The 25,403-nt window shown below is 37.2% G+C and overlaps 1 protein-coding gene across 1 annotated transcript in view; it reads left to right on the top strand.

Moving 5' to 3' along the window:
* The window catches only part of ARHGAP15 (Rho GTPase activating protein 15), a 314,922-nt gene that overhangs the window by 158,111 nt on the left and 131,408 nt on the right, over positions 1-25,403 (top strand). Inside the window, exons 7-9 of the mRNA XM_065751003.1 lie at positions 1,560-1,658; positions 3,481-3,607; positions 24,847-24,969. Coding sequence (XP_065607075.1) covers positions 1,560-1,658; positions 3,481-3,607; positions 24,847-24,969 — 349 coding nt within the window. The remainder of the gene's footprint in view (positions 1-1,559; positions 1,659-3,480; positions 3,608-24,846; positions 24,970-25,403) is intronic.

Below are 25,403 nucleotides of genomic sequence, written 5' to 3' on the forward strand. Positions count from 1 at the left end.
CCATTCCCACATTCTCTGCAGCACTCTCACAGGATGTCTCCTCTGGAGCTGCGCTGATGGGATTTTCCTTAATGCTGATGACTTTGGAAACCTTCCTTACAGGCATTTCCTCAATAACAGGAGAGTTATAGAACAATTAATAAAACAAGCTGTTTTTTTTCTTCTTCTTCTTCTTTTTTTTTTTTAATTCTTCTCCCTTGGTAGTATGTCAGTTTTAAGAAAGATGTGGAGAGCATCTGATCTGCTTACTTTATGCTTTAGGAAAGCCTCCTGACATGGGCAGATGCAGAGAAACAGTAGCACTTCAGGTCACCAGATTTAATAGTCTGTGCCAGGTCTTAGCAACTCTGCTCTGCTTTTCCTCACACTCTGTTCAGACAGAAACCACTGTGTTCAGCCATTCCCTGACAAAAAGGTAAACAGGTTTTCAACCTGAGAAATAACATACCCCATTGAACGGACTGAGACTGTATCCAAATCACTGCATCCTGAACATGCAGTTGGGATGCTACCTAGTTTTGCACAGGCATCTCTTCATAACATAAATAATAATAATGAAGCTTTGGCTTCATTGCTGGTGGGTGCTGAGCAGGTTTGGAGCATGCACAAGGTGAGATCCTGCATCATGCAGACCATGGTGGAGATGCCACCTGAACTGCAAGTAGGCAGAGCTGCTCTACCCTGCATCTACAGCCACGTGTGCTATGCTGCAGCTCCATGCCTCAGTATTGCTATCTGTATAATGGTCATTTTAACTTGTTTCATAAAATAACCTAGAGATCCATCTTTGTAAGAACTTATTTTAAAACATATCTATGTGTGTGGCAATGACAGATCATTATTTTCATGTCGGTTTTCAGGAGTTCAGACCAGCAGAATATGCATGCATATTTCCACCAAATATTGTCAGGCAGTGAAATGGTGTTATCAGGGGAGTGAATACTCTTTTGATAAATATTCCCAGTGTGGAGGTCAAAAATGTAAATATACTTCTATTTAGACAAACTGAGGATTTTTTCTCTGATAAGTGGGCTCCTAATTATTCTGCTACAGCCATCTTTGATAGTAATTTTTTTTTTAATGTGAAAAGTGGTGACTATTAATTTTACCAAAAGGGTTGGTGGACTTAGGGATCGCAGGTATATAGGAAATGTGTAAAATCAAGGATAGACAAATCAGATACAAAAATAAAACCAGAATAGAAATGCAAAGTGAAAATAGCAGGAATTAATTTTCACATTGAATTCATTTCTTTTCAGGATTTACATCGGAGCTGTCTGTCGTGTTGAGTTCCCTGGCTTTTCTTAACTTTTTGTCACATTATCATTATTTTTGCACTATTTGTGTATGGTGGTTGCAATGCTGAGACAATATCTCGTTTGTTGTGACATATCATAAACAGCTTTCAGACAGAGGTTCAGAACTCCTTGGTAACTCTGGGAGATAATTATTGATACAAAGGGACATGCAAAGCATTTGGGTGTGTAGCAGAGACAATGGCAGAAAATGATCTGTCCTGGGCGCTCTACTTACCTGTCACCATCCATGTCCTCCCCCAGATCACGACAGTGTCAGGAAATGAGTTCCTCCTCCAGTCGGATATCGACTTTCTCATATTGGATTGGTTCCATGCTATCAAAAATGCAATTGACAGATTGGTATGTATTTGTTTTGGCTGTTACCTTTATTAATTAAGATGTAGCAATTTCAACTTCATTTGCTTAGGCATCTCTGCAGGTTTCAGGCAGCTAGCAACTAGCTAGACATTCCTTTATCGGAAGGGTACAAAAATATGCAAATCTACTGAAAAATGCCAGATAAACAAGGTTGTTGAACTAAAACGTCGTTTGAATCTTGCCTTGAAATGCAACGCTACATTTATTTCTCTGAAATAACAAGGACATCGGTTTGCTGAGGGTTGTAAAAGCACACAAGCACTTAATAACTAATGAATTTTTGCATTTTCTGTTTATGCAGCCTACAGTATATAATCTTCAATAGAACTATTACTACATTTGATCCTTTTATGAATTTCTGTATTACTTATTCAGAAGAATAACACCAGCAAATAATATTCCTTTGTAACTGATTGCTGTTATTCTCCCAGGAAGGCTGGGGGTTTTTCTACAAGAAGTAAGCAGGGCTGCATTTTATTAAAACAGTTTTTAATTACCAAAACAGATTCAGCTGTAGCTTTTTCTTTCTCTTTTTGCCACTCTCAGTACGAATTCCAAATGGTGGCCTTCTCTGCCTGCTCCATGAACATATTTTTTTGGGGGGCACTGACTTCCCTTGTTCACTGGAGAATGTGGCGAGAGAAAATCACCCCATTTCTTGCATTTCCCAAAGTGGTTTTTTTTTTTTTCTGAAATGGAATTGGCAGAGAGGGCAGAGTCAGTCTCTTGGAAAGGGTTAACCTGAGCAAGGCTACTGTTTCCTTAAAGAGCTGCAAACATTCTATTACCCTGAGGCTATAATCAGCAAAGAAAAGTTTGATCTGATGATGTACGTCTTCATAGTGCGTGTTTCATTGGCTATGCGAGGATACTGATATCCCGCTGAAGATTTTGGGGTGGAGTTTACCATAGAGACTCAGAGCACTTTCTTTTTTTTTGGTGTGCTACTCAGCTAAGCAGATAATACACTCGACCATTGTTTCAGTGCCACTCCGCGAAGAGGTAAAATCATGGCTTTGGCAGCTCACAGGGCATATGGTGAGCCACAGCAACACATAGCAAAGTGACGGTACCAGTGGGCAGGGCTTGTGCCACTGCTACATGCCCAGGAGAAGATGCCACCAATGGCACTCACTGGAGGTTTCACCCGTTCCATTTGTTCCAGTTTTAAAACTTTTTCCAGCCCCTAAGATAACAGAACTCACCTGACCATGCGTAATGGGAGGAGATGTGTGATTAGCCAAAAAATACTTCTTCCTCCTTTTTTCCTTTCCCCTGATTGTGACAAAAACTGGGGCCACCACTTGTCACGAACCATTGCTTGGTATGCCTGTGAATTAGAGTAGCAGAAAAAGAACCCTGCTCTTCCCTAAGCTTATGCCAGCACAGTTCAACCCAAATCTGTACAGATGTTTGAAACAATTACTTTTGAAAGAACATTTACTGTGAATATCTAAAACAGAAAGGCTACTTTAACAACCTTCCTCTCCGCTATAATTTGGAAATAGCCTACAATGTGGAAATCATTTTGGTCTCTAAGGCCTAAGGAAGCAGGCCCTTTGTTTTCCTTACTTAAATGGGAATTTATCTCAGAAATTAAGATCAGTCTGTCGGGGCATAAAAGCTTTGCCATATGAAAAATTTTGCATTACACTTCCCTTAAATAATATACTCACTGCTTCACTTGCTGTGTCCATTAGCTCCTTATTCTGTGCTGGCATTCTGCAATCTTATGCTGCATTCATACAAATAATAATTTTATTAGAAGCACGCACAAATATAAATATACATTTCCTTTCCCCAGCCAAAAGAACTGAGTTGTACATCAAGAAATTTGGAGTTCAAACTCAGAAGATCCTCCAGCACCGAATTACTGAATAGCTTAGACACTGAATCCAAAGAATCAAAGCCTGAACACAGAAAATCATTAAGTAAGATTTTTTTCTTTTCTATTTTTTTTCCTTCTGTTTCCCCTTTGTAAAATAAGTATGCCATTAAAGGGTAAGATAATTTTTATTACATACAGAATGTAAGGAAGATCACTGAGAATTGTAAAGCTGAATGTGTTCTGGGCTGATATACATAACTTGCATTTAAGTAAAGACAGTTACTAGCTCCACATTTTTAAAGGGTGACATTCCCTCCTAAACGAAATAAATTTGTTTCGGAGAAAAGACATTTATTCAAGCCATTTATTTTTAAAAATAAGCAACATGAGTCCTATGCTAATGGTCTATTTCAGTTGCTTTGTTTCCATTTTAGTAAAATACCTCAAATTGCTAGAGTAATTTTGTCTGTTATATATTTATACAGTGTATTGCTGAAAGACCTGGCATATCCTTTCCAGCCGACATTCAGGGATGGTTCTGTAATTGTATGGAAAGTAAATTTCAGGGATCAAGGTGGATTTTTGTTGGTATGATTACAAAAGAAAGTGATCTAAAACCAGTGGGGGTGGGCTTCAGCCCGCTGAGACTTTCCTCTTCCAGCTCGTGCTGAGATGTTTGTGGTACTGGGGGCAGCAGGAGCTGGGGGAGACCCCACATCACCCACTGAGCTTTTTAAAATGTCACCCCCTCTCCCGAATCTTTGTTTTCCTCCTTTGTTTGGCAGGAGTCGCATGGTGCTGCTAATGTAAGCACCGTGACAGCTTTAGCCCCGCGTGCTGCTCTGAGATACCTATAGGTGCTGACGGTCTGTGCGGGAATTTGCCTGCATGCATTTCAGCGCAGGATCAAAGGCTGAGATGTTAGGAGAAGAGTTACAACAAAAAGACCCAACGACGCTATTTTTAATGATAATTACCCACATATTCATAAATATATGCACACATGCATGCTCTCACACAAACACAAATGCAGAGATTCATTAAATAGTCTCTTTTTGCAGACCGAAGCGTTTTGTTGTTTTCTTATCAACTCAGAGATTTATTTTTATTTATTTTTATTTTTTCAATTTTTCTTTCTGTTTTAAAATATAAACTAGCATGGGTGTATCTGTAAAAAAAATTGTCCCAATGTCTTTTGTGCTGTGTGTATCATATTGCATTTCTCAGAAGAAGAAAAAGCGAGACTTGAGAGCACGGTAAGTTTGGAGGAGCCTGATTCTGCTCTCATGGCAGCTACTATCAGAACACCCATTAAATGTTTTATCACTCGGGAAAATTCCACTTATTTATTTCGACTTCTCACATATCTTTAACTGATAATTTGTCAAACAAATCAGAAAAATTGAACATGAGCAGTGTCGCAGACTTATTCTACATTTCTTTTCAAACCTTAGAGAATTGTGAGTAACCTTCGTTTTGTTCAAGGCTATTTAAACTATTAAAAAATTGTGAAAATATCTGCTGTGAATCAAAGCTGGTATCTAAATACTGCAGCTCGGATTGCTTCTAAAATATGTATTCAGAACTTTTTTGGCCCCTTGAGATCTAGTAATTATGTGGAATTAGAAAAATCATATTATTCACTTACTTATTAGTAGTCTAGGCACAAACTGTATTGTCAGTTTTCTGCCTTTGGCTTTCTGTGCCCTTAATGTTCACACAAGTATCGTAGCCAGAATTATCGGCAGCTAGAGCCAAAATTGCTTTAAAAAGGCATGAGAACTGGTAATGACACATTGTTAGCAGTTAACAGGTGGTCGTTTCATTGTCCAGTTTGACTGCAGAGCACAGAGAAGATATGTGAAATATCTGCAAGTGTGTTTATAAAGTTCTTGTAAAGTTTAACAATTCTGTAATTTCATAGTACTCTTATATTATTGACTGCTGCCAATGTCGAATCCAAACAAAGGAAATTTTTTAAAGATGGCTTAAAATCCCCACCGTTTTACATGGAAAACAAGCAACTGATGCCTGTTGGAAGGCTACCTCCACCCCAATAATCGTTAATGAAATATTCAGATGGTTCACTCATTTATATTTTTCTTCTAGGCATTTTAAGGGCTGCAAAAAAAATGTCCAGTTTTAGAACAAGTATTGCTGTTGTGTTGGTCTTTTTAGCAGCACAAGTATATAAAGGACAGGTGTATTCCACCCAAAGTATTCAAATGAATTTACTCTTTAATATAAAACTAGGGAGACTTTTCCTAGAGATCAAGTAGATGGAATTCGGGTTTTATGTATAATCCTAATTGCTTCTGCTCACACTACAAGGACAAATGGTAATTCTCAGTTACGCTTTTTGACTTGTAGACACTAATTTCATTGAAAATTAGGCTTAAACTGCCAGACTCAATTTCCAAAGTTCATACAATGTCCGTCCTCTTGGTCATGCAGCTTTTCAGCGGCTTCTCATCCAGTGTGGATTCAACTCATATTTTAATTGAAGCTTTCTTGAGCTTGAGAAATAACCAAGGATGGCCTTGGGGACTGTTACCAAAATATGTACAACTGCGATCCCACTCTTAAATACATGGAAAGAGTCTGCTATTTATTTGATGTTACCAACTATTTCACTGGTATAGATAATGCTTGGTGTCAGGAAGACAAGGTTTTCACATACTAATCTCTGCCATAAGAAAATGAGTGCATTTGGTTCAGTAAGTCTGCCTTGCTCCACCGCTTCTTTTCATGTAAACAAGTCTCATCCCGGTCAGCTTTTAAGTTTAGTGGTAGACCTCATAATTTCCAAGTCATTTCATATCATTTGGACTCTAGGTTTTTCCTACGCTGCCAAAACCCCTCTTAATTAAAACCAGTTGTAATTGGGTCAGCTGGTGACTAGCCTGCCATGTTAATTCTGTATCACAGGGCACAGAAGTTAGGTAGGTAACGAATGTGTCTATGCATTGCGAGGTTCCCAGAAACCATGCAGCTATCCAAAAGCAAAGAGATCTCGTGAGTATATGGATTATAGGGGCTGCCACAATCGTCAAATTGTAGGTGGTAAAACCAATGCTATTATGCTTAATGCTGCTCTTTCTCTCCATGGTCACTTTCTGGTTCGCATTTTGGCCATTATCTGGGAATTTTGCCACTCAGGAGTGACCTCTTGTGGAAGAGCCTGGGCTTGAGTCACTATCGATTGTCAGAGGGGATCAGTTCTCCTCTACTCCCCCTTTTCCAGATGGAAACAAACGGCTTTGCAGTAGGAAGAGTGCCCTTTGGCTACCGTATCAATCTGAGGGCGGCTCTTGTCAAAATGCACAATCACAAACTTGATAATGCAATACATTCCCAAAGCACTATATTTCCAACCTGTTCTCCATCATTTCCTTATGGCGTCACATTTACTCAGTTCATCACATTCTTATTAATATTTTAGGTTTCCTTGAAAGTGATGGAATTCTATTTTTATTACAAATGCAACAAGAATAAATACTAATTGTTGTCAGTTATTTCCTTATGTAGTGGGAACAGTAATCTGTTCCTCAGCTTTGGGTTGCCAAAGCAAAATAATTAAATATTTTAGACATTTAAAAAATCTGTGATATTAGATAAATGCAATTTGATCTCCTTGTTTGCCACATAAAAGCTGGAACTGCCTGAATTGATAAGATTGAATTGCATTATTTTTATTGTTTCTACTCGCATATTTTTCTTATCTCCAAGAACACTTTACTGAAAATCTGGTGGTTAGTCATGCAACCACGAGACAGAGTTTGTAAAAATCTTCTCTGTATCTGAATTCTAGCCATAATTATACTGTCAAGATTATATATATATATATTATTTAATGTATCTGTGAAAACAAAGTCTTGATGGGCTGCAGGGCGTCAGCATTATTCATGATGCCTTTAGAGTCTCAATAGGAGTAGCCGGGGATCACGGCGTCATTGTGCCAGACACAATGCAACACCGAAGTAAGAAAATTCCTGCCCTGGCAAGCTCTCAGCCTGGGTAAGGACAAGTTGCAACAGGTGGAAAAAGCAGACAAAAGCAGGGGGTGGGAGGAAAAGTTGACAGCAGAGCCAACATGTCATGCATATTAAACAGCAGGCTTGGGATTCTTTTCTCTTCTTCGTTAGGATTGGGGTGTTAGCCACTCTGGCCACTGGCCAACTCAAATAATGATGTTTTGCTTACCTACATTCCTCTTGCACTTTCAACTGGGAGCCATGGGCCTTCCAAGTCCCAAGGGGCCAGGCATCACTGCGTGCTGCTGCAGTGCTCGTGTGCTGTGCTTCACCATGGAACAGCCGTGAGAGAATAGCTGTAGATATGCCTCTCTGCATCTTTATCACAATAAAAAACACAGTAATATCTTCTGGATCATAATTTTGTTTTGTGTTCAAATGTATTTGCTAGAAAATCGTTTGGCCTCTGAAATCTGCTTTGATTTCTCAAAAGATTACATTTAAGCCAGGCACACAGTACCTATTATTTAACCAAGGGCTGTGTGTTCCTTAAAAGTGCCTTTACTTATTTCATTTACTTTCTTTTGCTTCAGAAAGCTGAATTTTGAAACTGAAGTGTAGCATGTAAATATTCTCAAGTAACAGCTAATGTATCCAGAATCAACTCTGAAAGCAGATTGTTAGGCAATTAAGACTGTACAATGTGAGGGGGGGAAATAACAGCAAAAAGCCCACAACACAGTAAAACAGACAACTCAAAAAGCCAAACAACAGAAACCCCGTGGTTTTTTGTTTGTTTGTTTGTTTGTTTTTTGTTTTGGGGGACTCAACTAGAGAAGTCTCCAAAGTTTTAACCCTTTCTATCTCAGCGTGGTGCTTCTTTCCCCTTCCCAGACCATTCTAGCTAGATACCAGAGTTCAAAGCCAAACTGATGCTATTTAGGAAGTCTTATTAATTTACAACGGTAGCATTATGTATGGTCTGTTTTAATATTATAATAAACCCAACAAGTATAAAAGAGCAATGTATTTTAGTGCTGCATTACCAATAACAATTATAAGAGAATGTAAACTTCAAACTGTATGCAAATATGCAGCTTCTACTGCAATGTTAATTTTGTCACTCTTCAACTGGTATGTTTGGCATTTATTTTTATTGCATCAACAGGACTGAAGTCATCTTCAGGTACTCAGCCACAGAAAGACCACAGAAAAATAATGCAGCACACTGGTTTAGGACGTGTGGGAATGTTTATAAGCACTAGAAGAACCAAAGTTATTTTTTCACTGATTTTTAGTCTCAGGTTATTCTGCAGCATTTACTATAGGCATAAGGTTTTCTTAAAGCTTAGGAAAATACTGATTCAGCAACAAAGATACAATGGTGTTTGCATTTTGGAAACAAAGCATGCCAAATTCGGAAACAAACTGTGTCACTATTGCTGATAATAGGAGATTAATTCACAGCCAAAATTACAATTGATTTTGACTAGTTTTCATATAAATATGAACTTTTCCTGAATTTGTATATCCTTTTTCCATCTATTACTATTTCTTGTTTCTTTATTTCTTGGTTTTATTTCTGCTCTACTTTCCAAAATCCTTCCAGAGATTACTATTTGGGTTGAAAAAGCGTATTTTTAAATTGGGCATAACCAAGTTCCATATAAGCATTTGGCAGGGAAATCGTTACGTGCTCACTTAATTCATTTTTATTGAACCAAGTCCAGATTTTTAGTCAGGAAAAAGTTAGATATTAATCATATCTGAGCAAGATCATTAAATTTTCCTTTACCTACTAGAACAGCAGGGTCATTATAGAACCATGAGAAGTTAGCTCACTTATTAATCTTTACAATTACATAAAAGCGATCATTTTTATAGTACTTAAGAGTAGCTCTTACCCATTATGTGAAGAGTATGTGGGAATATTACAGCAGAATATAATGTATTGTTATAGGTGTGACCTGTGACTCATTGGTCTGCTCGCTGACACGCAACTCTGTAAAAGTTATCTCTTTGAGCTTGGATAATTGTTAATTGTTTCATATTCCTTGCGCTCATTTATGGGGCCTGCTAGTAAATAGAGAACTAGACACTGAGTTATTAATTACCTCATTATTACTTAATTATCACTATTGCATACTTCATTTTTATGGAGAATTGTATCATAAAAGAAGGTATCTTATACTGTCCGGCACAGTTAAGTATGAATGACAGTGATAGCTAATGGAAGATTGAGTTAGTTGAAGAGAATCTGTCAGAAATTCTCACTGTAGATTACTATCTGGTTTCTTCTGCCTTTTCCAGCAAACACTTCTCATCTTTGACTTTGAAACCCAACAGTTTAAACCGGGTTCTTGTTTCAGTGGGCTAATCCCCTTTCATAAATCATGTTCAAGTGCTGAAATAATTTGCACATCATTTAAAGAGTATTTGCTTTGAAACATTCACCTCAAGCCCTTTAGTATATCCTTTCTCTCTAAAGATTTGTAGTATTTGTTTTGTTCTCTGAGGTATAAAAGACCTGGGTAAACTTTATTCCTGCTGTTTCAAGATTAGTGAAATAAAATGCATATTTATTCAACAGGGACTGAAAGGAGCTTTAGTAAAGACAATCATGCATATGACCCGTGGGAATGTTATAATACAAAATGGCTGTCTTAAAATCTCTTTAGGTTTGTTCAAAACACTGCTGGAGGACTTAAGTTTAAACAAACAAACAAACAAAAAGAGTTGCAAATTCATATTTCTTCTTTGTTCCAATATTATATAGACACCGTACATATTTTCTTATCAAAACAGACTCTTCTGAGTGCACACAAGACAAATTTGATGCAGGAGCAAGTAGAGCCCGGATAGTAATGGTTACTTGTGATCATTCGTAGTCAGCTACATGTACTGACTCAGTGTTTAAAAAAGCTGTATTTTGGAAATCACAAAAGAAATAGCAATCACAAAGAAATCATGATCAGCACATCAGCATTTCAGGTACCAGGAGTTGAGCCCCTTCCACGTTCTGCTACCTAGATCAATTCCTTTGATATGCAGGGACTGGCTGAGCTTTTGCACTTTGGGAAGGGAGAGAGTACAGTTTTGTGTCATTCTTGTGAAAGTAATTCTGATACTTCTCATTGTAATTATTGAAATGACTACCCTGACTGCAAGCTTGAAACCAGAAAACTGATTCTCAGACTACGCTGTATTCTGAGGTTTCACTGCTATTTATAACTAATCCAGATGCAATCCTCCTGGTAGTTTGGGGGGAATATGACAGAAATAATGAGGTTTTTAGGTTATAAAAGTTTGAATTAAGCTCAATTAGAGACACCATAAATCAGGCTCTAAATAGGATTACTTACTGCCCAGACTCACCTTTTTCCCAATGGAGAAATCATTCCAGCATTTGTACCTTACAGGTTGGAGGATGTATTTCATTTAAATTATGACCTCTAATCCCAAACATTTAAAGATGAGTTTAATGGTTTAATGGATAGAAGCACTTTAATCTTTCCTAGATTAGGTGTATTAATGTTTTAAAAATGAACGTGCTTGATAGGAACTCCTATTTGCTCCACCAGCTGCCTGCTGATGTGCCAGATAAACAGTTTGAGGACAAACTCTCATAAAAACATGTGTAGTTGGAGAACTTAAAATCTTCTACTGTTGTGAAATAATTTTCTACACCTGCTCTCTTTAAAAAGTGAGTTCCTTTATAACCTGAACTGCTTTGTAACCAGAGACTCTTCCATAGGTAATAGAGCCTGTATGATAAAATAGCCCATTTCCTACATTAGTAGATGGGTTGCATAGCCTTACATAAGGTATGAGAGAGCTTCCTAATTATGGGCATATTCTTTTGTGAGTGCATAAGGGCAGTTAGTAAGAAGTTGTGGGCATGTGCACGTTTGCAGCAGAGTATGCTGATCCCATAACACGTATCTGCTGCAATTGTTTTTCTGAAAGGCTGTGGATGGAATGCTACTGAGGGGTTAAATGCTGCATTGTTTCTCAATTAAGTAAAAGGTTCCAACTAGCTGGCTTTAAATATTGATGCTGAAGAGAACACTATGACAGATGAGCACCTCCCCTCACCACTAAGGATATTTGGCTCCATTTAATTAATTCCATTGGCCATTGTCTTAAGTGTGCCCAGGATTCACCCAGGAGGAATTCACTTGCGTTACTATTATTGAAAAGTGTAACATGGCATTATCTGCCTCAGACAGACTTTTAGTAGCATTGAATCAATTCCCCAGTTCTTGAAAACAACTACTTCATTCAATTCCTTTCATAATTAATGAAATTCAGTAGTAATGCATTTGCCCCTCTGCTCATGCTGGAAGAATTTTCCAAAACTTCAATGTTTTCAAGCTTGGAAATATTCTTCTGAATTTCAGCTTTAATGGACTTGTGGTAGGAATGCATTCTCTTGTGAGAATTTATCTAGCTCTTTATTTTCAGCATTTCTTTTCCATCTCAGGTTTACCATCTCAAGCAGTTTTAAAGACAGCCATTGTATTCCTTCTGCTTGTTTTGCTAGATGAACCCAGCTGAGTTTTGTGGTCGTTTTTCCTATTACAGAATGATGTTCCTTTTCTTGACGTCCAGATTCCTTTTCTGAATCTGTCCCAGTATCAGTTCTTACTTCTTGGATATGGATGTCCAAGGCAAGGTCATCCAGCAGCCGTGTGAAATAGAATTCACTCTCTTGATTTGTCGATAGAAAAATATAAATCAGAGGAAGTTAAGTTAGCTTGGTGGGTACGTACAGTGAAATTTTTCATTCAGAGTGGAGGAGCGGTGTGACTTGTAGGGCGTGTCTTGGGAAAAACTAGGTGGAAGGGCCTGAAAGGTGATTAAGGATGAAGCAGATCTCACAATCACTCTTTGGCAGTCTTCTATCTGGGATATGGATATGTTCATTTAAATAAAAAACCTATCTTTCTCATTGTGATGTTACCCAAGAACTAATGAAGTTTTGTTCCTTCAAAAACAAGGTTTTGGGGGGGATAATTTTTGCTGTGAAAATATATGTTTATTTATCTTTCTTGTATGTATAAAATTACTGATATGTGATTGAGTACAATAATGCTCCTTCCTTCATTTCTTCACATGAAGGTATTTTAGCTCAAGAGTATCCAAATGAAAATCAGGAGAAAACACTAACAGTTAATGGAGAAATAATGAAAATACTGTAGTAATGTTATTGTTTTGAAGTAGTACGTGAAGACCATTGGTTATGATGGGTTGAGGGTAGTACTGAAGATAGGGTAAAATTACAAAGAATAAGGTGCTTCATTTCTTTTTGTTACTTTACTCTCAGTGAAAGATAGACATTAGTTAATTCTGAACTGAGAATTTAGGTTTTGCTCAAAAAAAAATTCTGTTTACTTGAATTTGAGTTTCAGTGATGAAACAAGTGAATTTGTCACTTAGTTGAATTAAATTGCTGAAGAGGCTAGGGAGAGAGAGACAGAAGAAAAAGGTGAAGGACAGGATTAAGCGAAGAGGAGTCAAGGTGGTAACATGAAGAAAGGGAAAGAAAATTGAAAGGATGCTTAACTACCATTGGCTTCCTGTAACATTTGTCTGAATTTTACTTTCCTCTGGGGTACTGTAGTAGATATGGTGTGTGCATGAGCAATAGGGCCACCAGCCTCATCTCAGCTGATAGGCTTCTTAAAAATCCATCTGAAGACTGGTGAAATGAAGATGGAGAGAGTCTCTGAGAGTGACACTTACCATTACTAGTGTTTAACAAGTGAAAATGTTCTTTAAAAGTAAGTATTAGTCCAGAAACTAAGTTAGTAGAATTTACCTTTTGGAAATAGTTATTTACTTAGAATTCATCTTTTCTGCTCAAATTACAGGTCATTACAGTAATAAAGCTTTCTTATTTTGTGACAGAATATTCATTATGTCTTTAAAGTACTCAGTTAGATAATGGTCCCCAGGATCTGGACAACAAGACTTCAAAAGGCAGAGTCCTCTGATCTCTGGTTTCCTTATTCATTCTAAGCTTGGAAGGTTTCATCTATCAAACACAGATTAAGTTTTATTGGTTGATAGTCTAATTGCATTTGAATTATCTCTTCCTTTAATATTATTTTCTTTTCTCTGTATTGGATTGCATCCAAATATTGCTTTTTCCACGAAGCAGTTTTCTGAAAATGTTTTGCTTTTGCTTTGATGCTTAAATGCTTAACATGTGAGTGTTGCTATAAGGTGCTGGTTCCTGATAATAGAGTTTTCCTTCTGTAAGGAAAAGTTTCCACAATCTTCCATGCTTTGCTTATATTTGATAGAGCTCTCAGGCTGAGGCTTTTCATGGACAAGATAAGGTTTGGTTAAACATCTGAACTCTTGAATGTTTATCTGAACTAGATTCGACCTCTAAATTTATCCATCATTAGTTATTTTGCTTTTCTTTTTAGATACTAAATTATGCTATTAAATATGTTCTAAAGTAGGTTAAGTCCCTGTGCAGTTTGTCAGATGGAACATTAATTTTAAAACTAAAACAGTCTTTTGGTGTATCTCTTTTATCCAAGTTTTAACTATGGCTAGTCAAAGCAAGGGTCAGTGCACCCATGAAAACCCCATATGCAGCTGATTGAAGTGTCTCAGCGTTATGATGACTGGCCTGATTTTATTTCAGGGAAAGATTGTGATATATAGCAATCATTTGCCTGTCCAGACAAATGTTCCAGTGCAGCTGTTCCAAAGACTGGATGAACTACTGAAAAAATGTCACTGGATGCCCTTCAGTGTCTCCGAAGGTCTGTTCTCCTCTAAGCACCTATGAAAGGGGAAAGCAGACTAGAGACCCCAACTGCCTGCTACAGCAAAACTCTTGCACTAGCAGCGGAGAAGATGCTCATTTCTGGGGTCCCAGTAGAAATGTAGGTGTAGAAAGCAAGGATTGTCCCAGGACCACTGTACACCTTGGCCAAAGCAGTGCTCAGTGGTATAAGGAAGAGAGAGGGCAATATGCATTTTCCATAAACTGTGACAAAATAGAACTGTAGCGTTATATGACCTGATCTTTGTTATAAATTTCAGATAGTCCATGGGAAATACAAACAAACAAGAATACCCCCATAGACTCTATATGACAGGCTCACACAGAAGCTATAATCCTCTGCATTGGATTTACTTTCTGTTCTTATGTTCATTTTATGCATATCCTTAAGAACCTCTAATGGATGTCCTTCCTGTGTAACTCTGACACTACGATGTAAGCCAAAAAAATTTGAAAATTAATTGTCTTTTAACATACAGAAATAATTTATCCGGAAACATAAAATGATGTTAAATTTGCTTTTTCCAAGTTCTACATTTATGTTCATGTTAAGTGTTGGGAATTTCTACTAGAAATTACTATTAAGGTAAGACATAAACAGGATTCTTAAATTCATTGGATTGCTCTGTTTGAAAACAAAAAATGAGCTCATGCGTGATCTTTTTTTTCTGTTATACTTCCTCTGATGATTTCATTGAGATAGCGATAACTTGATAGAGTGGATATATAAACAGAGTAGGGCAAATGGATTTTGAATCCTTGACTAGATATTCTTTTGTTTCCTTAAATATAATGTTTGTGGTTTTTTCCCTCATAAAATTTTCTTCTACAGTCAATGACACATTCTATATTTGCTATATTGGAAGAAAAAAATATACTAGAACTTATGATTTGAAAGAGCAAAAGAGGGTTGCTACCACTTCTCGTTTAAAATAACAATTTTAACATGTTGGTTGTCATAATCTACACACTATAAATTAAATCTAGCCTTTATTGCTTGAGAAGCAGTAGAAGTTCATAATGGGCCAAAAATAGTAAGTTATGAATGTAATTGGAGGCTGTGGGTAATGGGAATATAATTAAATTTTAAAATATGGTATTTCTGAGAATGTAGAAGTATGAAGTATTATTGAGAGTCTGTACAAAGAGGAAATACTTTATTATGGTATTCTTTCTGGAGAGATCCCTAAGATCAGATCTGAAAACAATATACAGCTAAGTATCTGGGTGTGTTTCTAAATTTAAAAATATGAATAATCTGCATGATTCTTAACAAGAGTGATATAAATACAGTAATGCAAATTTTCCTTGTTCTCTCCAGGTAATTTTTATTTTCCAAAGCATAAGGTAGAATGATACATAGGTTTTGAAGCTAAAAGGGCAAATATGACTGGCAGTACCCAACAACTCAGAAGGGTTATCTTTCAATATAATGCTCTCTCCTTGCAGAGAAAGGGACCCTATAACTTACTTGTCCTTTTGACTGAGCAGTTTAATGTTAATGATGACTATTCACATTACATGGAAAAGGTTGAAAAAGGTTTCTTCAGACTAACTCGGTTGGGAGGTAAACATAAAGACTTGAAAGTTACTGACAAATATTCCTCAATATAAGCAAACAAACAAAACTTTGTCTTCTAAAAACAAAACAAAATAAACACCTGAATATTTTGCTTGTTGTAAATTACTTTTAAACTTGATCTGGAAATAATCTTCAGTTCCTTGCTCTGTTTTCCTCAACCTTTAATCGCATACTTGTTTTCTTTCGGGAAGTCTGCTTAAATAATATTTTTATATTATATATGTCAACTTCAAAAGTCATTAAATCAAATACTACCATTATATTTTTCTCTGAAACTATTGCATTTTATAAAAGAGTTGGATGAGTTTCTATGGCTGAAAACACTGGAAATAAGTAGCACTGAGCCACCCAGGTAGTGAAGTGCAGGGCTGCTATTCAAGTCCTTTACGTTAGATCATCTGGGTCATTGGGTATTTTCCTGGGAAATTTTACATTTCTCTATAAATGGGACTGCAAAAAACCACTCAGTCACTCTCCTGGCTCTTGTAATTGTAACCATCTGTAATAAGATGACCCCTTACCTGAAGTGATACTGAAACTGGTTACGCAAGGATGCTCTAGAATAGGTGTGGCCATAGCAGTCTGCAGTCCTATGAAACTAGACTCTGTTATGCACAGGGACTGCATAACAATATAGGACTGCAGCCACTTCTTGCAAATTGGCTGTGTCAGGAGTCCTAATCCCTGGCACAGGCTCAGCGAGAGCAGTTTTCCCTTCCCAAGCACACTACACTCTCTCTTCCTAGAGCCTGCGCAGCCTGACTGCGTGCTGCAGCAGCTTCCATCCAAGTCCCACATGTTTTACATTAGATGAACATAAACTGGTCATACTGTATGAATAAAGCAAACTCATTGATTTCTGGCATTGTGGTTTTTATATTCAAGTAAGTGTGGTTAATTGCATTTCTAATAGTGTGACAATACAAAAAATATTGTATAAAGAAAGAATTGTTGTGTCCTGGGTGATCTAGTCCAGCTCCTCCTGTCACAAGGTACCATGCTCTGTCTCCCTTTCATAAATTTATTAAGTTTCATCTTAAATTCTTTTAGTTTTATTTACCACCATGACTTCTTTGAAAGGCTGTTTTAGAACTTCATATTAGGGCCTGTTTATACTCATTTATTCTTGTGCCAACATTGTTCTTCAGTTTAAACAGCTCTTCTCCCTCCCTGGTGTCCTGTTTTTCTCTCCTGCTCCTTTTCTACCCCCACTAAGAAATTCATAGAGAACAATCACAGCCCTTCGCAGCCATTTTCTAGCCAACATCATCCTCTTTCAGAAGCTAAGCAGCTTGTTCCCCTGGCAAGTCTTTCAGCATTGCCTATGCTTTGTATGACTAGAATACCTATTTCATGCATGACAGCATCCAAGGTGGAAATTCACCAGGACCTCAAGCAGAGAGTTTGTTCTTTCATTTCTCTTGCTGGTTGAGTATTAGGAAAAAAAGATTGAATGTTTGGAAAGAAATATTTTCTAAAACAGTGGTGAGGTATTGACACAGGCTGCCCAGGGAAGAGAAGGCATCACTGTTCCTGGCAGTGTTAAAGTACCATGGAGATAAGTCACTGTGGGCATAGTGGGTGAGTTGAGGTTGGACTTAATCTGGGAAAGCTTTTTCAACCTTCGTGATTCTATGATTCCATTTATGGCCACTTTTCACAAATTGATTGATGAACTTATAATTAATCTACCCAGATGTCTTATTTTCATGTTTCTAATAGCCAGGTTTCCAGCTGATAACAGAAATATTTTGTATACCTCTTTGACAGCTCATTGGATACTCTTAGACCATATCCACTTTGTTAGCTTGCTGTATTGAAGTCAGTAAGATTTTGTCTGACGTCCCAATTCATGCCTCAGCTGATGATGCTTCCCAGTTGTGACTCACCCACAAATATTCTTGAATGCTCCTACTTTTCGTATTGAAATTTTAAATCAAAACACGTAGATCAATTCCAAGAATATTTAGGTACTTGCACAAGTAACTTGAACCTTTCTGAGTCATTTCGCTGGTAGTGTTGTAGTTCTCTCAATCTTCTCCAGTGTAACTGATAATTTCCCATTTGGCATCATATTACATACACAACTGAAGTCCAGATAGATTTTGTTTATTGCATTTCTCTTTTATGAAAACAAATGATCAAAAAACACAACAAGGATACAAACAAACAAAATTCTCACAGTTATTTTATTAAAGAATGATATCAGTTTAGTCTGATACGATCTTCTTTTATTAATCCAGGGCATACTTTTCTAAATATTTATGCTACAAATGCCATTAAGAAAATCTGCATAAGGAGTGCCATTTTGCTTCACAGTGTAAATGTGCAATGATATTTTTATACACACTATTCATTTATTTCCATTTATAGCAAGAGACCAAATTTTAGAAAAGTTTATATGCATCAGAGCATGATGCAAAATATGAGTTATACAGTCATTTTATTGAATCTTTACTGCTAATGCACACAAATTTCACAAAGTGTAATGACAATACTGAGCACTTAAGTTGTTAGGTTGTCATATTACAACAAAATTATTTGCACTATATAATCACTGTTTTCTTTTTCCTATTGTTTATTTCTGAGTGTGCTTCATAAACATTTGCAAATGCAGATATAGTTGCTGTAGCAAATGCTGTGTTTTAAGACCATAAAGTTGAATGACTCCATGTCCTTTGGTGCCCATGAAAACAAAATCTTCCTAGCATCTCCCAGCCAACGATAGCCAGTCTGTCATCTGATGCCACAGTTCTTGAGTCTACCCTCTGCAGTCACAAAACCTGTAATTTTAAAGCTTATCATAAACATAGGGATTAGGGGTAATGCCTGATTTCTGTATTTTCCCCACCGATCATTTGTGTAATGCCTCTAAGCAGACCATATCTTCATCTCTCATTTTGCTCTTTTGCAAAAAGGATATAGTAATTATAGTGTGGGGAGAACTCGTGAGACCTGCCTGGGAACTTCCCGAAGGGATAAAAAAGAAGATGACTGACAAAAGTCTTTAGCTCAGTAAAGTAGGTGAATTCTTTATCCTCAGTGAACAGGCTTTATTGACTCTAGCTTGGAGGATCGCAGGAAGCAGTGATTTAATTTTGTCACTCCCAAAACTTTGGTGCTGGTTGAAAAAGTTGTCATTTATACAGGCCATAATGCATACTGCTCCTCCCCAAAAGGACTCACAGTAGTTTCGCCCCTGCTGCAGGCTAAGACAATAGGATAAAATGTTGAATTCCTAGTGAAATCAAATAAAAGTTAAATAATGACCTGAGTCATTATATATTCTAAAATTACAGTGTCTTCTGGAATGTAGGCATAATCATACACCTCTGCAGGTTACTGATATAATTCTTGAGAAGGATGAGGCACTTTCGGCAATTAAGCATTTGATTTCCTTGAAATTAAATAATTAACTCATTTCGATTATTACTTTTGCACGTATGTGATATTAATGCTATGAGCCTTTCATTATGCAGAGACCTAGCTCTTCCTTTGATTCTACCATCTTGCCTTCGATTCAGTCCTACAAGATGTTGATGAAGACTGCACAGGACTGTGTAAAGAATTTAGAAAAATTAGTAATTCAAGAGGTGAGCTCACAGATAAGCCAGTTCACGTGAGGATCTTTTTACACATGGAAGGTAGTTGTATGTAGCTTTCGATCAGGGTATTATGATTTCAATTGGTCAAGCTTGTCCCTTTTGCTATTACTTGGGAAAGTAGTTATTAAATCCTAACTGTGGGTGTTGACTGAAAGTCATCTCCATTTCTAAGATTGTCCTGAGATTTTGAAGTCATCAAGAGTATTAAAATTAATTGTACACAGTCCTGACTAGTCTTGTTTTCACCTGCAGAACAAGACTAATGGAAGAGAAGGTACTAATGTGAAACTATTTGAACGTCGTCATGTCTTATCCACTCCGACTGCAACTCTTCAATCCTTTCCATCCAAATGAATTACACACAATAATTTTGGATGTTCAAATAAACAGATAGACATCATAATAATGTATTTCAGTTAGGAAGAGGTACTTGAAAGAAATTGGTTTTTCTATACACATGATGTGAGACAATCAATAGTGCTTTAGTCTGACAAGTACTGTCAATATCCATTGTCACAGTTCAGAAAGTCATTAATGGATAGTTCTTCAAAAACCAATGCTTTCAACACATTAAAAGTGTTCGGATATACTGTACCTGGCAGGAATTAATCATAGGTAAACCCTTGCGGTTTAGTATAAATGTTTTGTAAATTAAAAGTGAAAGAAAAGTCATTGGAAGGAGTGTGAGAGAACGTTACATGTCATTAGAAAATCTTGCCAGTAAGATATGGAGCTGCTTAGGAGATACTGAAACATTTTATATTCCGAATTATTCAGGATCAGCCTAGAAGGTCTCAGCCAGGAGAAAGTCTGCTAGGCATATATTATCTAAGTACAGGGTGGTCTAGGTATATCTCTTGTGCTCCTGAGACAACTTATCTAGAAAATTCACAGAGGTAATCATTTAAAGAACACTAAAAAAAAAAAAAGCTTCCCCATAAAGGTCTAGAGCCTTCTCTGAACCTTTTAGTTGTGCCACGCCAAAATTCAAAAGAAAGGCTTTCACAACTCCACCTTACAAATACGTTAGCTATTACTTCAGACTACTGAGATGATGGTATGTTTATGATCATTGCATCATATAGACATTTAGTGCATTCGAATATGACACACAGTCCTTCATCTGTAAATCTCAAAATTTCTGTTGACTCTGATAGTGCTGCTTTTGCAAAATGATGTGATTTATGAGCAATGCATTAATTCTTTTCTTCCGCCTGTCTTCTTCTGTAAAAGCTATATATATTATTAGGGATATTAAGGCTAGATTTTTGGAGTTGAATAAGTATTCAGAGGATTTATATACGCCCCTGAAAGACAGGTCAGTTTTTATCTTGATTTAATATTCTTTTGCAGAGAATTTAGCCTCTAGTTATCCTTTCTAATTCAGTCAGTGGTCATACAATGCTATTTAACATCAAGAGCCACAAATAAGTTCTTTTTTTATGCCTAATGTTCTGCTTATACTATTTACTTTCTGTACCAGTTCTGTATTACACTTCTCTAATGTGATAAGCTGTTATGATTTAATATACCTTAATTCTAGAGCAGATTATAAATTGCTTGAGGAAAGGAACTTGCTTTCTTTTTTTCACTTGTCTTTTAATACCTGTAATAATAGTAATAATAATAACCTGGAATGAATAAATAGCTAATAAAAAGGTAGGGGTTCTGTTCTGTGTTGTTTTCGAGGCACTTGTGTGGCTCTGTCAATGTGAGTAGCTTCAGAAATGGAGGATATCAGTTGATTTAATGCAAAGAATCAAACGGTACACCTGTGCAATTTATGTCTGGGATTTGAGAACAAATATCAGTTTTATTTCCTATTCTTCTACACTTAGAGCCCTAAGTGTCCACGGTTTTTCTTTAAAAACCGTGCTGAAATGCTTTTCACTTTTTTACACCGTCTGAAGCTGATCAGCTTTCCTTCATGAAGGAGTCTTCTGCCCAAATCCACAACATGAAACTGTAAAAGGAAGGCACTACAAACGATGTATATATATCTATTGTGGCTTTTCAGTTTTCTAACTGATCTTTTTCTTCTCTCTTGGAAGTTTCATTTGGCCCCCTTTGTATTTCCAAATAGAATAGCGAAGTCATTTTAATGATATTGTGAGAAGAATGGTTTGGCAAGAGAAGGGTTATTTCTAAATGAGATCCTAACAAGAATATTTTTGGCTAAGCTTGGTTTTGGAACATGCTATCTAAACCCTTGAATTTCTGGGAGAGTTGGAGTTTCCCTCTGGTGAGTCATGCTTAGTAGAATAAAATGAGAAATTCATCAAAATTGGCTTTGCTTCTGTTTTTAGCTATTTGCTATATCACCCAACCTATAAAATACAGAACATCCATGACAATAATTATTCCTACCTCTAGATGTAGTTTTAACACCATAATTGCTGTTTAAGGTATGAAAATCCTAGTTGTTTTAATGCATCTTTCTAAGCAGAGGGATCTTTACTCTGTTATCAAATCCTACCTTACCCAATCTTGCTGTTTGCAGAATTACCAAATTCAATTCAGTTAAAATATCTTAATAAATTTTGTGTACATTTAGAGCTAAGAATGTACTTGAAGTGGGCATAAAGCTTTTCAGAGTCCTGTAGGATGGGAAATGTGGCAGGCATCTGAAGTCACTCCGGAGCTATTTTCAGTCCTGCATCATTTGCAATTGGTAAGCTTCGCACTGTAAGTCAGGAAAAACCAAATCTACGTATGAATTGCTGTGGACAGAATGACCCCAAGCAACAAGAGAGTCCCAGAACTAAGTACAATTCACTGTTTCAAAGTACCATTAAGATGCAGAATTAGAAACATCCATTTGTTGTTCTTTTTATAGCATGGCCAAGTGACTTGGAATTTTAGTTTGTTCCTGCCAAGGATTGCTCAATTTTGAACAAAACGTCCTCAACTATAATGTTAAAAAAGCACCAGCCATCAATTGAATGCTAATCTTTATATTCTGTGATACATTGCTCCAAGAATGCTCCATTAAAAAATGTGAATTCTATTTTTCGTAAGTGATGGATTATTGTACCAAGCTGTGTATTTTCCAGTAAAGTATTCTTTTATTTGTCCTGTGCGATTACTAGTTTGTGGAAGTATGTGTGGGGTCATTTTAGTGCTGTGGGAAAATGGAGCACTCTTCTGTTAAAATCAGTAGTGAAATCAGAAGCAAACTATGCTCTGATCATCATAGGCATGTGTTTAAATATTGCTTTCCTTAATTGGCTATGTTCTATTTACTTAAAATGAACAATTTGGCAAGTTTTTCTCCCTTGACAACAGCAAAGCGTAAACCATTTTATAAGTTTGGCTGTTAAAATCAGATTTGTAATGTAAACCACAATATTCCAGGGTTATTATCATCGCTTAACCAGTTATTTTAGCTTGCCATTGTTTCAGACTTGTGCACCTTTAAACGCTCTGGTTTTGTTTATATCATATGCAAAACTTTTTACTATAATGCAGCCCAATAATTTTGATTATAATTTGCTTTCTCTTCCATGAATCCTCCATGCGAAGATCACTGCGTTGTAGAGGAGATCCCCCTCTGGGCAGGGGTACTTAGAAACATAGTCCCCTTAGAGTTGGAAGGGACCTTTATAGGTCACCTAATCCATTTCCCCTGCAATGAATAGGGACATGCACAGCTAGATTAGGTTGCCCAGGTCCTGATCCAGCCTTGCCTCAAGAGTCTTCAGGGGTGGAGCATCAACCACATTGCTATGCAACCTGTTTCAGTGTCTTGCCTCCCTCACTTAAAAGACTTTTTCCTTATATCCAACCTAAATCTACCCTCTTTAAGCTTTAAGCCATTCCCTCTTCTTCCATCACCATGGACCCTGCTGAAGTCTGTCCCCTTCTTTCCTGCCACTCCCTTTTAAGACACTGACGGTCACTGTCATGTCACCTCACAGCCTTCTCTTCTCCAGGCTGCACCTCCCCAGCTCTCTCATATAGGAGAGGTGTTCTATCCCTTAAATCATTTTTGTGGCCCTCCTCTCAATGTGCTTCATCATGTCTATGTCTCTCCTGTACTGAGGACTCCACACGTGGACACAGTATTCCAGGTGAGGCCTCACCAGCACAGAGTAGAGAGGCAGGATCACCACCCTCACCCTGCTGGCCACACTTCTTTTGATGTAGCCCAGGATACGGTTGGCTTTCTGGGCTAAGGGTGCATTGCTAGCTCACGTCCTGCTTGTATTCCAGCACTACTCCTCCATGTTTTCTTGGCAGAGCTGTTATCGATGCTTTCATACCCCAGCTTATCTTGGTAGTGAGGGTTTGCTTCAACCCAGGTGCAAGATCTTGCATTTGGATTTGCTAAGCCTCATGAGGTTCACCTGAGCTTCTTGGGAGTTCTACAGAAAGTGAAAATGGACCAACTCCTGTAAGATCAGCTTGTGGAGAATCTCTGCTTTGCTGGATATTATGTATATCTATATAATTGTTTGTCTACTTCTTTCTCTCTAGGGTAAGAGAGGCTATGGCAAGGTTTAGACAAGGGTCCTGAGGCTCAGGTGGTTTGTCAGAAACTTTTAAAAATCTGCTTGTCCAGGGAAAGCTTTGGAGAAACACCTTCCCAGGGCTTCTCCGCTCCTTCTGGAGCATCCAGCTACAAGCAGAATTTCTTCTTGCTGTTAATACTGCCTATTTTCATAGTTGTGATGGTGCCCTATAAGCACCTCAGCAGAGAAGAAGTTAAATTTATGCCTTTGAAACTTCCTCCAGGGGATTTTCTGCAGCTGGGTTCTATGTCTTTTTGACACAGAGCAGGAATAAATTGAGCTCAAAATGTTTCTCAGTTTGGTAAATGCCTAAATATAATAAAATATAATCATTAGGACGGGAATACTTTTCTTTCCATAAATTAATGCATCTTGCACACATTTCATGGCATACAGCCATGTTTTCTATAACTGCATTAAATATATATATAACGCTTAATCCATCTTGGCAAGAGAACTCAGTCCTTTGCTAGTGGTGTAACCATCCATCCTTTCTCTTTGCAAGCAGCATGGAGCTAATAGTGCATAGCACACTTTGAGTCTGGACTTTTAGTTGAAAAATCATCCGTGTGAAACTTGCGGAATTCCTGAGCACTTCATGAGTAAACTGGTAGCCATCCAAATACTTATAGGCAATAAAAAAAATACAGCTCTGTGACTAACAGCAGAGTGAACTCTTTGTGTTTATTCAGAAAAGTATTAATCAGAAGCACTGTACTGTCCAACCAGCCACACTGCTGACCTACCGCATGACTTTACTAGGGTGGTTATGGCCGTTGCTTTCCAAGAATATTTGAGCAAACTGTTGTTATTAATACTTCATAAATAAAATTTCTCTGAAGCCTTTTCATTTGTTTTCCTTCAGTTTTCAGACTGAACTACAGCGCTTCTGACTCAAATGACAGAAACCGAGTTAAAAGCAGATTAAAGAAGTTTATCTCCCGAAGACCATCCTTGAAAACATTGCAAGAAAAAGGACTAATTAAAGGTGTGTTCTCTTTTATAATTTTTGGAGTTAAAAGTAAAAATTTACCAACAAATTTGCTTTTTCACTCTCAACTGAAGTGCATTGGACAAATGGGTTTTTCTTTTTTTCTTTTTAATCAGAAAATGTTCACTGCTGAACTGTGATGAAAAATATCAGCAAATGGTTGCGTATATCTGTGCTATTTGAATACTTAAATTTTTATGCTTTCCTTTGCTTTTGGTAGAAGCCTGTTCACCTAACGTAGTCACTCACCATGCAAATCAGTGTGCTGCATGACTCCATTTATTTTAAGAAAAGCATGCTGATATAGCTTGCTATTTAGAATAAGCAAAAGGAGCTTCAGATGCTGTGCTGGCTAATTTGTTTTCTAGGGTAGGCTGGAATGCTTCCTGCTCTCTTCTCATTATTTTTCTAACTTGCCAACAAAATACATT

The sequence above is a fragment of the Cyrtonyx montezumae genome, unplaced genomic scaffold (genome assembly GCF_038088225.1).
Source record: "Cyrtonyx montezumae isolate F1298 unplaced genomic scaffold, pur_monq_1.0 scaffold_7, whole genome shotgun sequence".
NCBI lineage: Eukaryota > Metazoa > Chordata > Aves > Galliformes > Odontophoridae > Cyrtonyx > Cyrtonyx montezumae.